The sequence below is a fragment of the Pseudoliparis swirei genome, chromosome 22 (assembly GCF_029220125.1).
Source record: "Pseudoliparis swirei isolate HS2019 ecotype Mariana Trench chromosome 22, NWPU_hadal_v1, whole genome shotgun sequence".
In the NCBI taxonomy this organism is placed as follows: domain Eukaryota; kingdom Metazoa; phylum Chordata; class Actinopteri; order Perciformes; family Liparidae; genus Pseudoliparis; species Pseudoliparis swirei.
The window spans coordinates 20,038,733-20,053,332 of NC_079409.1; the positions used below are offsets into that span (position 1 = coordinate 20,038,733).

The 14,600-nt window shown below is 42.2% G+C and overlaps 1 protein-coding gene across 1 annotated transcript; it reads left to right on the forward strand.

The window, feature by feature from the left end:
• Positions 1-1,725: 1,725 nt before the first annotated feature.
• Positions 1,726-9,025, forward strand: gdf6a (growth differentiation factor 6a). The gene is made up of 2 exons (XM_056444284.1): positions 1,726-2,238; positions 6,715-9,025. Exons 1-2 carry the CDS (start codon positions 1,878-1,880, stop codon positions 7,731-7,733), a joined length of 1,380 nt encoding a protein of 459 aa, XP_056300259.1. The 5' UTR covers positions 1,726-1,877; the 3' UTR covers positions 7,734-9,025.
• The last annotated feature ends 5,575 nt before the right edge of the window (positions 9,026-14,600 follow it).

The following is a 14,600-nucleotide window of genomic DNA, read 5'->3' on the forward strand; positions in this document are numbered from 1 at the left end:
GGATTTGCGGAATTTCATATTTCTTAAATTCCATGTTGTTGACAGAGACACATTATGGGATGCCAGCTGTAAACACGTGACATATAGGCCGATGTGGAGGTCTGCATGGACAGAGATGGGCAGTGGGTCGACTTCCTCCCCGAGAGTTTTGCTCTCCGTGGTGCTGAAACCAGGGAGGCGCTCGCGGCTCAATCCCCTCCCGGTGTGTATAACGGTTTATACTCCGCGCATGCGCTTTAAATGCCAGTGGATCCGCGGTGACGATGATAGATTATGCAATGTAAAAAAAACATCCTGTGTGCATTAAAAACTGCGCAATAGAATGATGTGTATGACGTATGAACCAAAAGGGTGTCATGCACCTCTCTGGAGTGATGCGTTCATGTCACGAGGGCTTCAGGTTGGGTTCTGAAGAAACTCTGGGCACTGGGTGGTACTGGATCACATGTCAGGATGGGACTGATGAGCGTGGTCTTCTTATCAATGAGGCCCTCTGCTGGACCGAGATCACGTCACACATTGCTGCAGGTTGACCTCCATCACTTTGACCCCATCACTGCAACTCACACGTGTTGTATAAGACTACAGGAAGTGACGTAGTCCTACTTCTGGATTCAAATCAACTTGTTATAGGATTCATATTTCTTTGTTGATCTTTCATGTCGTGTTGTCTTCTTTCAATTGTTTGGGAGCAGACAACATTGTGTGAACATGTGACATTGCAACACGGTACATGAGTACATGATACAGTATACTAATATGTTTTTTCCATTTCAAACACAAACGTAATGCCTAAGTGGAAGCTCATCGAGACTAATGAAAACTGTTGAAGGGGGAGCACTGACCTGCAGTTCAGGTGAAACCGGATTTACCCACAGGACATGCAGCATTTGTCCTGGTTTCCTTCTCGTCGACATCGGGATGTAATAAATGTGAATGTCCACTAGAGGTCACTCGTGTTATTTAAAACATGTTTGGTGCGTTTGAGTGCCTCAACATTTAGGCTACATGTTAACAGTTTGCTGTGAGTTACATTTAAATGAACCAGACCTGATTATCTACTCAAACTATTTAAAAAAACGTAAAATCAACACAAATTAAAATTTAGAAATTTCACCTGCTTTTTTCTTATATTAATCATATAATTCAATATGTATAAATACAGTTGAACAAAAATTATCCTTCTTTGAAGAAGAAAACAAAGCTGCTGCTTTATGATCACCTGGGGCACGTTGTGTGTTTCTATCTGTGCGTAAAATCTAATCTAATCTGATGTGACGTGTCCTTGGAGATGGAGCACTTAAATTCTGTTGAGTGTTTCTGAAAATAGTTTGGACCTCCATCTTTGGTCAACGTTATACACCTGCAGTACCGGAAGTGTCTCAGAAGGAATGTGCTTTAAGTCCAAGCCAGTTGTCTAAAATAACTCGTTGAGGAATATGGAGTAGAAACTCTTTAATTGCATTGTTCCATTTACGACGTCACAATCTAAATGATTGGATCCAAAATAAACGGACTCGTAAGTCCCTGGACAGTGTAGATGACTTTGGCTTCTAAACCAGCTCCACAAACCAAACCTTCCCCACATGGACTGTCGTGTGTGTGTGCGTCGGTCCGTTGGCTCCAGAGAGCGCGCGTCTGTTTGGAGGTCTGTGACATGGAGTTGTTTGAGGAGCACTGGGCGACCATGTGGGCGTGTTTCCCTCGGCCCAACAGTCTCCGCTCTTGTGTGGAGTCCAGAGCGCAAAACGCACTTCTTCTGGTGCGACCGGAGGGCGCAAAAGTAGCAGTTCTCCGACCCTGACGCGCATCTCCGACTCCGGCGGCCCCCACGAATCCAACTTTACTGAGCGGGAGTTTCCTAACATCTTCTAGCCATGGACGCATCTCGACTCGTGACGCTATATCTGGGTCTGCTCCTCACTTTCCTTGGGAATATACCGTGTTTCCAGTCTGCTGCTATCATCTCCCCCTCTGCGCCGAGGAGGAACCGGGGAGCCCGGATCTCTCACCGGGACGGACAAAGGTCATCCAAGATCCTAAAAGACATCCTCGTGTCTACGCACCCTGTCGTGGGCCATCACAAAGAAGACCTAAAGGACGCTATTGTGCCCCATGAATACATGCTCTCCATATACAGGACATACTCGGCTGCAGAGAAGCTCGGACTAAACGCGAGCTTTTTCCGCTCCTCTAAATCTGCCAACACCATAACAAGTTTTGTGGACCGAGGAACAGGTTGGTTTCACTCCGTTGGCAGCTCCATCAGCTCATTCTTGCATATTCCGATGACAGTTTTTCCTCAAAAGTCTGGTCTAATATGATCTTGTATGTAACTTCATGGAAGGTGTCTTAAAACTAGTCACGCGTAAACAAGTACAGAAAAACAAGCTCGCAGCGGCAACTTTTACGCACGTTTAAGACAAGTGAAAGTTCACTTTTACGCACACAAAACATAAATAAAACAAATAGGAATACGTGTTGGTCAGAAGAAAAGTTTGAAAGATGCTGGATTATCTGTGGAACATAATCCGTTTTAAAATGTTATTGGTGTCTATTTACCGCAGAGCTGCCGAAACACCTAATTTACCCACTAACATATATTACACTTAAATTAACCTCTGGGTAACATGACAGTAAAACACTAATTAAGGCTCTCTCTCTTAATGAAGGCAGTAAATCAATGTCAGTTCAGACTGAAAAGCACTCTGCTCCTTCCAGGTGAAGACAGAGTAATCTGTTTTTCTTCTTCACTTCAGTGGTTGTTTCATGTATGATTTTTCTTTTCAAATAATCTCCAAACGCAAACATCGAGAACCCCCATACCCACCCTCACCCAAAAACAATTTCAAATACTAAGAGAGGCCAACCTCCCAAAAAAGCCGTCACGTATTAAAAACGTCCAATCAGTTGCCATTAGTCTGCCAGGTTTGGCCAACTGGTGTTGACAAAGGGCGCCGGGGGCCGAGGCCGAGCGGCCCGGTGTGAGAAGCAGGTGTTTGGGTCAGTTAACATGTTGTAACCAAGTGGGTTGACTGGCCCGCGCGAGGACAAACACACAATCTGATCAACACTCACACAAAGGGGGACATAAACCGAGTTAATCTTTGCGGGAGAAATAAAAGCTATCTTTTGTTTGCGTTCCCTCTCCTCTGGTCTCCGAGGCTGTGCGCTGCAAAACAATCTCCATCATTAGGTTTGATTTAGTCCAGAGTGGGCTGCTAACATCCCATTGTTACCTGCCTTACATGGTGCAACTGCAGCCGTAGTGCAAATCACCTTGTTTCAAGACTTTATAACAGTTGATTACAATATTTGCTACATTTTGAGAAAACCACACAACAACAACAACAACAACCCTGCATTTAATATACACGGGGTTCTCTCTCACATTTGCTCGTTTTCAGCGAGAGAAAACAAAGATTAAAGACGGAATCTGAACCTACAGGGCTCGAGCGTGGAGACATTTCTTGCAGTGTGAACTGATCTGATAGGAAGAACTTTCTCCTGTGATTTTGATGTGATGTGTCACTGGCTCTGACCCCGAGCTGGACCCTCTGTGAGGTGCTTGGCATCGAACGGCTGATTGGAGTATTTGAACTCGGTGATCTAATTGAGTGTTCATGTCATAACATATGCGGCACTGTCTGTTCTTCCATAATGACCCAGCTCGGCCACGATGGGCAAATCACCAAAAAACAAAAACGACGAGGGGTGAAACATGAACGAGCATTTCCTTTTTTCATCTTCTTCTCTTTTTTTCTTTATTGCCGAACCTTCCTTCGAGAGCGCCACTTTAATTACGGAACATTATTTGTTCTTCTTCTCGTTCTTTCAGCTCACACGCCTTTGTGTTTCTTGTTCGATTACTCCCCGCATCCCCCGAGTGTTGCATTGCATTCACCTGCAGAATAGACCTCAGCTGGGAGCTATATCGTTATTTCAATCGCCTCCATCAGGAAAGAAATACACGCGGGGGAAGCTTTTGTGATGCGTAAAGTCACAGCTTTTACGTCTTTTACGCACTATTCATCCACGCAGAGACAGCTTTTACGCCTTTTACGCACTATTCATCCAGTGAAAGACAGCTTTTTCGTATTTTACACACTAGTCATCCAGGCAGAGACAGCGTTTACGTCTTTTACGCACTATTCATGCATGCAGAGACAGCTTTTTCACGTTTTACGCACTATTTATCCACGCAGAGACAGCTTTTTCGTCTTTTACGAACTATTCATCCACGCAGAGACAGCTTTTACGTCTTTTACGCACTATTCATCCACGCAGAGACAGCTTTTTCGTCTTTTACGCAGTATTCATCCACGCATAGGCAGTTGTTACATCTTTTACGCATTATTCAGCCACGCAGAAGCAGGTTTTACGTCTTTTACGCATGCACTATTCATGCACGCAGGGACAGCTTTTACTGAATGCATATGATCTACGGCTGCTTTGGCTCGCGCACTTTTGGAGGTAAATTAAATGTGCTTATAAAACCAGGCGGGGTGTTTCCTGGAGGTCAGAAAAAGGCAAGATCAGAAAAGAATAACCCGAATTGGAAAATTAGTTTTGGCACTTGGGCTAACTCATTAAAGCGCAGATGGTGCACCCCGGCCTCTCTCTCTCTCCCTCTCTCTCTCTCCCCCCCCCCTCTCTCTCTCTCTCTAAAAACAGAGGCATAGATGACAAAAACATGTTTTGCATTTGATCAAATACAAGCAACAAGGTCAAAGTGAAGTGCACACAGGATGCCGTTCTTAACCGAGCAATAAAGTCCACCGCACTCCATCCCCCCAATTATCCACCGTCAAGCATCTTACGCGTAATGGAAAATAATTCCCCTTTTTTCTTCTTCTTCTTCTTTTTTAAATATATATATATATTTTTACATAATAATGAAATTAAGAAAACTCTCATACATTGTTTTAACTGTCAACACGAATATCTCTCAATGATTCCAACAGTGTGTGCAGTCAGTCAGTCCGTGCAGGCGCGTTTTAAGGGGAATGTTGTCGTTGGCAGAATGAGATGAAATATAAGAGGGGAAGTGCTTTAATGAGGAAGTTGGGAATTCAGAACTGTTAATTATTTGGTGAACTTGCATTCGATTTGTTTGAGGTCTTATAAAAAAAGGAAAGAAAAGAGAGTCCTAATGCAGACCATACGCGCAGAGTCGGAGAAACGAGCACCCGGTTTCAATCTGTTTTTTTACGGTTTGAGTCGCAGGGCTCACGGAGGGAAACTGACAATTCAAATATCTCTTTCGAGAAGGTTTTTATAAATGATATCACGGAGGCTCTGAAATCTAGACATGCCACTTGTATTTGTTTAAATGTCAGATATAAATGGAGTCAACGTGCTTTTTTATTTTTACAAGCACGGAGCTGCACATGTCATTCATCTCGACGGGCAATTTAATGCGGCGTTCAGGTTCAACGCCTTGTGTTTTTAATCAGGGGGAAGTGGAGCATTTAAAAGAAACGATGTCCCTCATCCCAACCAATTTACTAAACAAACCCATTCAGAGAATTGTATTTATTTTATTTTCATACGATTTTCTTGATAGATTCTGCATTTAAGCAGTGAAAATGTCGAAAGAAATGAAAAAAATTAAGGAAATAGAAGGAAAAAACCCAGTTTCACTCATATTTGCCGAATTATTTTCGCTTTACGTGAGAAAAAAAGAGTTAGAAACGAAAATATGTACAAATTATGGTTGATTTTGGAGAAAAACCTAGAATTTTGAACTCTGTCCTTTTAATAATAAATGTTTCTGATCAAACATTCATTCCGTAAAAAAGAGCCTTAGAAACACGACATTTTTCATGCATTGTTCCACAGTGTTATATTATTATAGTCGGATTGGAATATGTGCAGGCCTCCTGGGCTCCAGGGAATAATACGGCTGTAAATGTGTATTGTTCATTACATTATGGGCCCTAATACCACAAGGGCCCTAATTTTTTTATATTTTTCTCTTCGCCTTAACTCTGCAATAATTGAATACTAATATCACATTTGTGATATTCTGACTGCTGCTTATGACTGTTTGAGACCGTAAAGAAGGAAACGTGACTTCCACTCATGTCAAAGAGCTTGACATTAATAATCAATCTGTCATCGAGTGGAATGAGAGCAGAGCCGGTTTCATTAAAACATCCTGGCCTTCATTAAAAGCGGCGTGGCATTTCTTTCTTTAAAAAAAAAACCAAATTCTCTTGGATTATTGTCAATGCAATAACAAAAACGAATTGCAGCCCTGGAATAACAGGTGGACACTATTTCCGTGCACATATTTTCTTTTTTTTTTGGAGGAAGGGAGATTAAATGATGAGAGGATCGCAACACAATCATAAACTGTTCATGCAATGACATTTAGAAACCGGAAAGCAGTTAAAGTTAACCCCCATATGCTCTATTACAACATGTTTTACGATCAAGATAATTCACTTTGAAAGGACTCAAATCAAAGGAAATTAGAGTGAAATAACGAATTTACAAGTGTGTTATATTCATGGATTTTGACATTTTGTATTAGATTTCTTACCAATAACGAACGAGAGAGAGAGAGAGAGAGAGAGAGAGAGAGAGAGAGAGAGAGAGAGAGAGAGAGAGAGATGCCTCTGAGGGAGAATGCACCCCCCCCCCCCCTTCTGAACACTGTACTCACTAAGTGAATCTGACTGCAATTATTTTCTTCTTTTATCCCCGCAGACGATCTCTTGCTCTCTCCTCTGCGCAGACAGAAGTATCTGTTTGATGTCTCAACCCTTTCAGACAAAGAGGAGCTGGTCGGGGCGGAATTAAGGATATTTAGGAGAGCGCGCGGGAATGTGCAGCCTTCTTCTTCCCTGCAGACCCCGGGCCTCTACGACATCCAGCTCTACCCCTGCCGCTCGGACCGGCTGCTGGACTCCAGGTCTCTGGACCCGCTGGACTCCACCAAGGCCGGCTGGGAGGTTCTGGACGCGTGGGACATGTTCAAAGCGAACCAGCATCACTACCACCATCCTCACCCTCATCATCCTCATCAACACTTCCAGCAGGGGAACCAGCTCTGCTTCCAGCTGCGCGTCACGCTGCGCAAATCGGACACCGAGGTGGACCTGAGGCAGCTGGGGCTGGACCGGAGCGGCCGGCCCCAGCAGGAGAAGGCCATCCTGGTGGCCTACACGCGCTCCAAGAAGAGGGAGAACCTGTTTAACGAGATGAAGGAGAAGATCAAGTCGCGGAGGTCGGCGGACGAGAAGAAGGAGACGGCGGCGGCGGCGGCAGCGAAGGCGGCGGCGGCGTCCGTGGTGGCGGTGGCGGGGGAGGAGGGGGTGTCACTGAGGGGGGTCAAAGGGGAGGGGCCCCGGCGGCGGCGGAGGACCCCGCTGAGCAACCGGCACGGCAAGAGGCACGGGAAGAAATCCAAATCCAGGTGCAGCAAGAAGGCGCTGCACGTGAACTTCAAGGAGCTGGGCTGGGACGACTGGATCATCGCGCCCCTGGATTACGAGGCGTACCACTGCGAGGGCGTGTGCGACTTCCCGCTGAGGTCGCACCTGGAGCCGACCAACCACGCCATCATACAGACGCTCATGAACTCCATGGACCCCAACAGCACCCCGCCCAGCTGCTGCGTGCCCACCAAGCTGAGCCCCATCAGCATCCTGTACATCGACTCGGGCAACAACGTGGTGTACAAGCAGTACGAGGACATGGTGGTGGAGCAGTGCGGCTGCAGGTAGCGCGGAACAACAACACCGACAACATTAAACAACAACAATAACAACAACTTTTAGATGAGTCTCGATGGGTCTGAACGTCTTTGACTCGTGACGCGCCTCACAAGGGATGCACACAGAGGCGACACCTGCTATTTATTCAGACTTTAACGGTCATTCACACTCTCTGCCTTAACGCGTCACGCCTTCAGTCCCATCCACGCGACACGTCATCAAACAGGCCGGTGTCCCCCACGGTGAGAGTGGGACGTGTCCGCGTGTGGCACGAGGGGATGGCGAGAGACGGGAGCCAGTTGAGTCCCATCATGCACCTGTTCGTGCCGAGGCCAGAGGACACTGGGCTTTTTTCTCTCCTTCCTTTGTTGTTGTTGTTGTTGCCCTATCAGCGTGTTGGTGTGGTCCTGCCAGCCAGGCCGGACTCTTGTGGGTCTGAGCCGTCCAGCTGGAGTCCTTACAGGCCACAGCTCTAGTGCCTGCTTTCCAAATAAAGAGGGTTGCATGTCTACCAAACAAACGCGCGCGCACACACTCACACACACACACACACACACGCAGACTGGTCTTCTAGGAGATACGATGGTGGTGGTTAATGCCTTCAAGATATTTTTTTTGTTTTCATTTGCCTTACTGGAGACCATGTTGAGAGCCCATCGTGGACAGAAAGAAACCCGCAACCAGACACAAGGCTGCATCTTTACGAAATGCACTTCCGCAACCGGCTGCGCCAAAGACGCGCGCGCTCGTTCCGCGAGAGAGTTTGTCTTCTGAGGACGAACATATAGAAAAGAAAGAAAGAAAAAGACTCCAAACGAGACGATATTTAAATGCACATTAGCTTTGAATGCACTGCTGTTCATTACCTTTGTTTTGTGTTTGTTTTTGAGCTGTAAATATTTGTACAGTGGAAAACTTTTACAAAGTGCAACGAATGAAGAAATGAGAAAAAAGGCATTTCTTTGTAAATATACAAAATGCACTCAAATCGGTATAATTTCTATTCTATAATTATTTTATTATTTGTGATGTACAGAGTTCCATGATAATCATATATTTCTTACATTGATAAGAGTAATTTAAGGTGTATTCGATATTGTCTTTTTGTTTTGTTTTGCAGAGGGTGGGAAATTCCATTATTAATGTCTACCTCATAATTGCATATAGGATCTGAGTTTTGAGGTGCATTCAGTTAGAGTGTAAATAGCTTTTACAATGATATATAAGATCATTTATATACATATATTACTGGATAATATTCCACACCATTACTGTACAAATAAAATTCAAAACAAAGTCTACCAGCCTGGTACTTCATGCAACTCTTTTTTGGTATTCATTTCATATGTTCAAGTGTTTTTAAGAGAGTCTGACTTCCCCGGAAAGCACAAAAAAAGAAGTATTGTATTTCTTTACGAGGGAATAAGAGGCCAAGAAATTGTCTTTTTATCAATGGATTTATAAATATATAGTATACAGACCCAAATACAATGAAAACATAATATATTTCCTTCTCGATGATTACGCATGCTTGAATTACACACACACACACACACACAACTTAAAAACACATGTTTTTAAAATCATACTCAATAGCCTTTCAAGAAAGGAAAAAAAAAATGTGTTGCAATTTAAGACCATTCCTTGAAGTTATGGAGACTTTCTATAAGCTTACGGTTTTATGAAAATCAGAATTCCCCAATAGGATATGTACAAAGCGCATATGGAGCACATATACTTCATGCCTTCAGGTATCTGCGAGCCAATATATCCTTCCTCTCTGTAAACAGCCTCTCATCATATACACAACTAATGTCATTGTCAGTGACTGGCTGGCCACAGAAATATATGGGGACCATCCCGCGGACTGACTGTCATGGATATGGCACCGCGTGTACCAACCCCGGCTATTTCCCAATGAATTAGCCGGGCCGGGTCAAGTTTACTTAACACTTTAATGTTTCCCAATCTGGGGATGAGAAAAAAAGAAAAGAAGAAACTTTGAAAGAAGGGATTGCTTCCATATCGTCTATCGAGACCTTGGCCTGGAAACAATTAGGAAATTGCTTTGAAATGCTATATGTAGTCCAGGCTCTCGTACAGTATCATGTCACTCCCCACATGCATGCTATGGGGGGAAACAGAGGATGCTAAGTGCACTCTTTAGCGGTCGCCTGCAAATGACTGACACAACAATCATTCCCCTGAGAGTAGCCAAATGGCCCTCCGGGCTGTATGTGTCTGGAGCATGCATCGCCGGGGTGCTGCTCACAAGTGCACCATGGGACATATGTGCACCGCCTCTGTGCCGGATTCTGCATTAGAAATACCGCCGTGTTGCGCAATGAAGTCAAATTTCGAAGCAGCTTCATGTACCTCGTGGGATAAACCTTTTCTTTTTTTTCCTTCTTTTTTTTGATTTATATTTATTTGACAAGTTCCCCCCGGTCTGGTGGGCACTGGCCTGGAGTTGAGAGCGAATGTTAAGGGAACAGTTAAATGGTGATGAAAGGGAAAGGAATGCTTTGTTTACCCGATTCAATCCCTCACTCTCAAGTTAAATGTTCCTATAAAGTTCTTCATCACAACCGCCTTATTGTCCCGATACGCTCCGAGAGAGCAAAAAGCCGAGAGAGAGTCGTGTTTATTTGAAACCGGGCCCTAATATATTAGTCTAAGCAGAGCGGAGTTGGCGAAGAGACGGGGTTCCTTTTCATCAGAAACACAAATAGTCCTGACACCCCACATCTGTGCGCCGAGGCTCCTCTTTGGAGATCGGCGAAGATCTACTAGGTGTTGCAGCGAGTGGAAGGTCCCGGGAGCCTCTCCAAGATGTAAGAAGAACGCCTTGGCGCGACTGTTCCTCATACTTAACCGCTCCGTTATCCGTGATGTCCTCATCTAGGCATGAATCACGCCGACGTTTCAGACGGGCGAGGACCTCTCGGCGAGCAGGAAAAAAAAAAAATCTGCTTAACCGGCATTTAGATGGAGCATTAGAGAAATTTATCGCGAGGACTTAGATCTCGTGCTTTGATTTGTCGAACGGATGCGATTTGAAATGCAGAAAAGGGGGGGGGTGGGGGGAGAGAAGCCATGGACGCTGCCAAGGCCCGACTTTCAAACTGCTACTGATATAATCCAGCACGAACCTATTTGTTTTTCTGTGACCGTTTCTGTCGGCGGAGCAAGATTATTATTTTTTTTGGAGCCTCTAGAGGGGTCCCTCCTTCTCTGGTTTCGTATAGTTCCCACCATTATGGCTTGCAGATACATGCGGCTCCCTCCATAATAAAAGCTTGACACCTTCCCCTCCGGCCAAGAACACGAGCCAATGCAAGGTGGTGCTTCTCTGCACTAAACAGATGCAGAGTCAAAACACACACAAAAAACACCCCGGCGGTACGTGCTCATGTCGACAGTAACGGTGTGCATTCACACGCAACGTGCAGCGTGGGCCATGGCTCCTACCGATTATTCATACATCCCCTTTCATTTTGGAAATGTCATGATTGTCATTTTATTTCTGTAACAACTTCCATTGAGTGTCCCCTGGAGTGCTTTAAAGTATATTAAAGGCACAAGAATATTAATGGTGATAAAATTGATGAATTTTCTTTAGTAACATTAATACATAAAACATTCAACCCTTCTAAAGGTGAAATTTAAATATTTTTGATCATTTAATAATTTAAAACAATATTATTTAGTAACAATTATGAATTTTATTTTAGATTTATTTATCTCAAACGATTCAACCATAGTGTTTAATTATCTTTAATCAGCTAAATATTTAATGTAACAAATTTATAATCTATTCATTTTGGGATATATGGTTTTAGATGGAAAAGTCAAATTTGTTATTAATAATTTCTTGACTATTGCTAATTGAGCATTGTTTAAGTAACATTTAATTTAGTTGCTGTAGTAATTAGTGTTTTCATTGAACAGCTTTTTGTGGGTTTTCATTGTTCTTAGTTAGGTTGAATTCATTAATTATTGTAAAATTCATATTTTTTGAGATACATAATAGTTTATTTAAGGTTAATTTATTGAATTTTAATTAAAATAAGTTTTATATTTAAATTCTTAAAATATAATGGTTCTAAGGTCTTTCCTGGTTAAGAATTAATGTGGTTTAACTTTTTATTCAGATTTACATTTAGTTAAGACTTTTCCAATGTTCAAGCTTTATTCTTAATTGACTAACCCACTCCTCAGAACAATTGATTTTCTCATTCGATTCATTGGGTCCCGGCCTGCACACTTCTCTAAATCCTGAAATAGTTAATAACCAAATGTTTCTCAATGATTCAGAGAAATTTTGAGTTCCAGAAGGGCCAAGCCCGGTTTTCAAGACCTTTAATAGTTTTCAAGCAACGTGTTATTCAAAACAGGTATTGGACCATTTTGATTCCCAAAGTAATTTCAGTGGTTCTTTAAAATAACTGCCTTAAATACGTTCTTAAGACCTAAAGGGTTTTTTAACAACTTCTTTCAAGCAACCATTTTTCACAAAATCTTTAATAGTGTTAAATATGAGACCTATAAGGTTTTCAACTTAAAGTGTTCAAATTTACCATTTAGTTCCCAAAGAACGTTTCAACTCAGGGTTCTTTAAAGAACCATGACCTTAAATAGTTCTTCAAAGACCATAAAGCTGTCTTAAAAGTTTAAAGCGCCTTTCATTCCAAAAGACTTTAATTCAAAGAATCTTTAAAGAAATAAATGTCTTAAACAAACCTAAAAGGTGTCTCAATTAACCTTCAAAACAGGGTTCTTTGGCAACTTCTGGTTCACAAAGGATTTTAAAGGGTTCTTTAAATTTCGAAACATTTCCAAATATCTTGAAGCACTCATAACTTTTCAAAAGGTGACAGCCTTCTTAATTTTACATTATCTTTTACAACAGGTCTTAACTTTCCAAACAGGTCTCAAAGAAATAACTAACAGACTGTCAAGAACTCTTTAAAGAATCTCAAGAGCTTAAACTTAGGAACCCGGTCAATCACCACGATCTTTCAAATTTCGAATGATTAGGGCCCGCACTTAATCATTTTCTTGAACCCAAATTGGCCAAACATGTGTCCTGGGCGACCTTTACACCAACAACCTACACAATAAAAATTAAAGTTTCTAAAAATAATCATTTCAGGACTATTCCTTAGACAGGGCTTATGGGGTGGGGCCGCGTTCGAAAGCTCGGAGAGAAATAAATCGTAGTAGAATGTTTACAAGCAGTTTCTTTAAAAGACTCGAATTGCTTTAATAGTTTTAAAGACAGGTGCTGACAATACGGAACATGAAAATACAACTGAAATGGGTTTGGAGGCTGTGTATGGATGATTAGAAGATGGCGAAGAAGTCAGACAACCCCGGTTTAAAGGAATCGTCTCGTGGGCCAACAAATGTTTAGCACACTCAGATTGAAATGGCAAATACTGGACGTCTCAGCGCCCCACTTATAGAATTTCACCGTGCTTTTGCCCCGTTGAACCAGCTCATCATCAGATGCCGACCGGACTAAACCTGGTTTGCCCCCCTAGGCCCCCGCGCGGCTGAGTTCACCAAAACTCTGTCGGGGAGGCCGTTTCCCGGGGTGGATCCCGCTAGCCAAAAGGCGGTATTGGGATGGATCTTGGGGCCGGGGGCGGAGTGGGGGGTGGGTGGTTAGGAAAAGGCCCCCTTTTAACATTTACACCTCGCAATTCATTAATTTTTAAAATAACTGTCCTTTGACCTTACATTTTGGGTTCTGATCCAGGGTTTCCCCGGTTCTGAAAGGTTTTCCTTTTCCCTGAATTTTTTGGATTTTCCCGATCGATGGAGGTTTTGGGCAGGATGCTGTTCGTTAAAGCACCTCCGAGGGGAAAATTTATTTGAATTGGGTTACAATCTTTAATTGTTGAATTAATCAGTCTTTCCGCATCAAGGTTTGGCGATGCCTTTAAAAGGGGCATGAAGAGTCCTTAATTTAAATATTGCTTTTCAATTTTGTTAAAAAGATATCCTAAAGCCGTTCATCCATGTTAGCCTCAAATCAGGTGTTGATTCCGAAACTTCATGCTCACTTTCATTGCCAACGCCGGTTAACTGTTTCCGGGAGGTATTCAAGTTCATTCTGGATTTCCCCAATTGACAGCTTGGTCTCCTGGCAACTTTCGTCACTGAAAATACTGGAACCCAAATTTTGATGGAAATACAGACAGTGAAGCCCCTGATTTTGGCCCGGGATCCAAAGTTATAGTGACATGAAGTCTCACCTTAAACATGGAAATGGAAATCAAAATACCTAAAACGTTCTGTAACCATAAACATTTTATTGTTTCCCTTTAAAAGACCTCTTTATTAATGCCTCTGGTTTCCTTCTTCTTCAAGGTTAAAAGGACTTTGGTGTCCCCCAAAGAAAAGGGTATGGGTTTTCATAGGGAAAGGTTTGTGTTTTTTACCCTGTAATCGCCCTAAATTTAAAGAAATTTACAAATAATCTAATTAATTTTAATTAATATATTTTTAACCTTTTATTTTAAATATTTTAAAATACTTTTAATAAAAATTTTTTTATTATATTTTTAAATTTTTAATTTTTATTAATGTATAAAAAAATATAATTTATTAAAAATTTTAATATTATATTTTAGTCGCTTTTTATTTTTAATATATATATTATTATACAATAAAAATTGCTATAAAATTTATTTCCCCCAGAAAAAATTTAAAATGTTTTTTAAATAAATTTCAACATTAACAATCCTTTGTTTCCCTAATGATCTTTTTGATGAAAATTTTTAGATGATACTCTTAGGTGCTTGGGAAAATGAAAAATAAATATGTATTGGTTTCTAGAATGCCAGGGAAAAATTGGTTTCGTGCTCT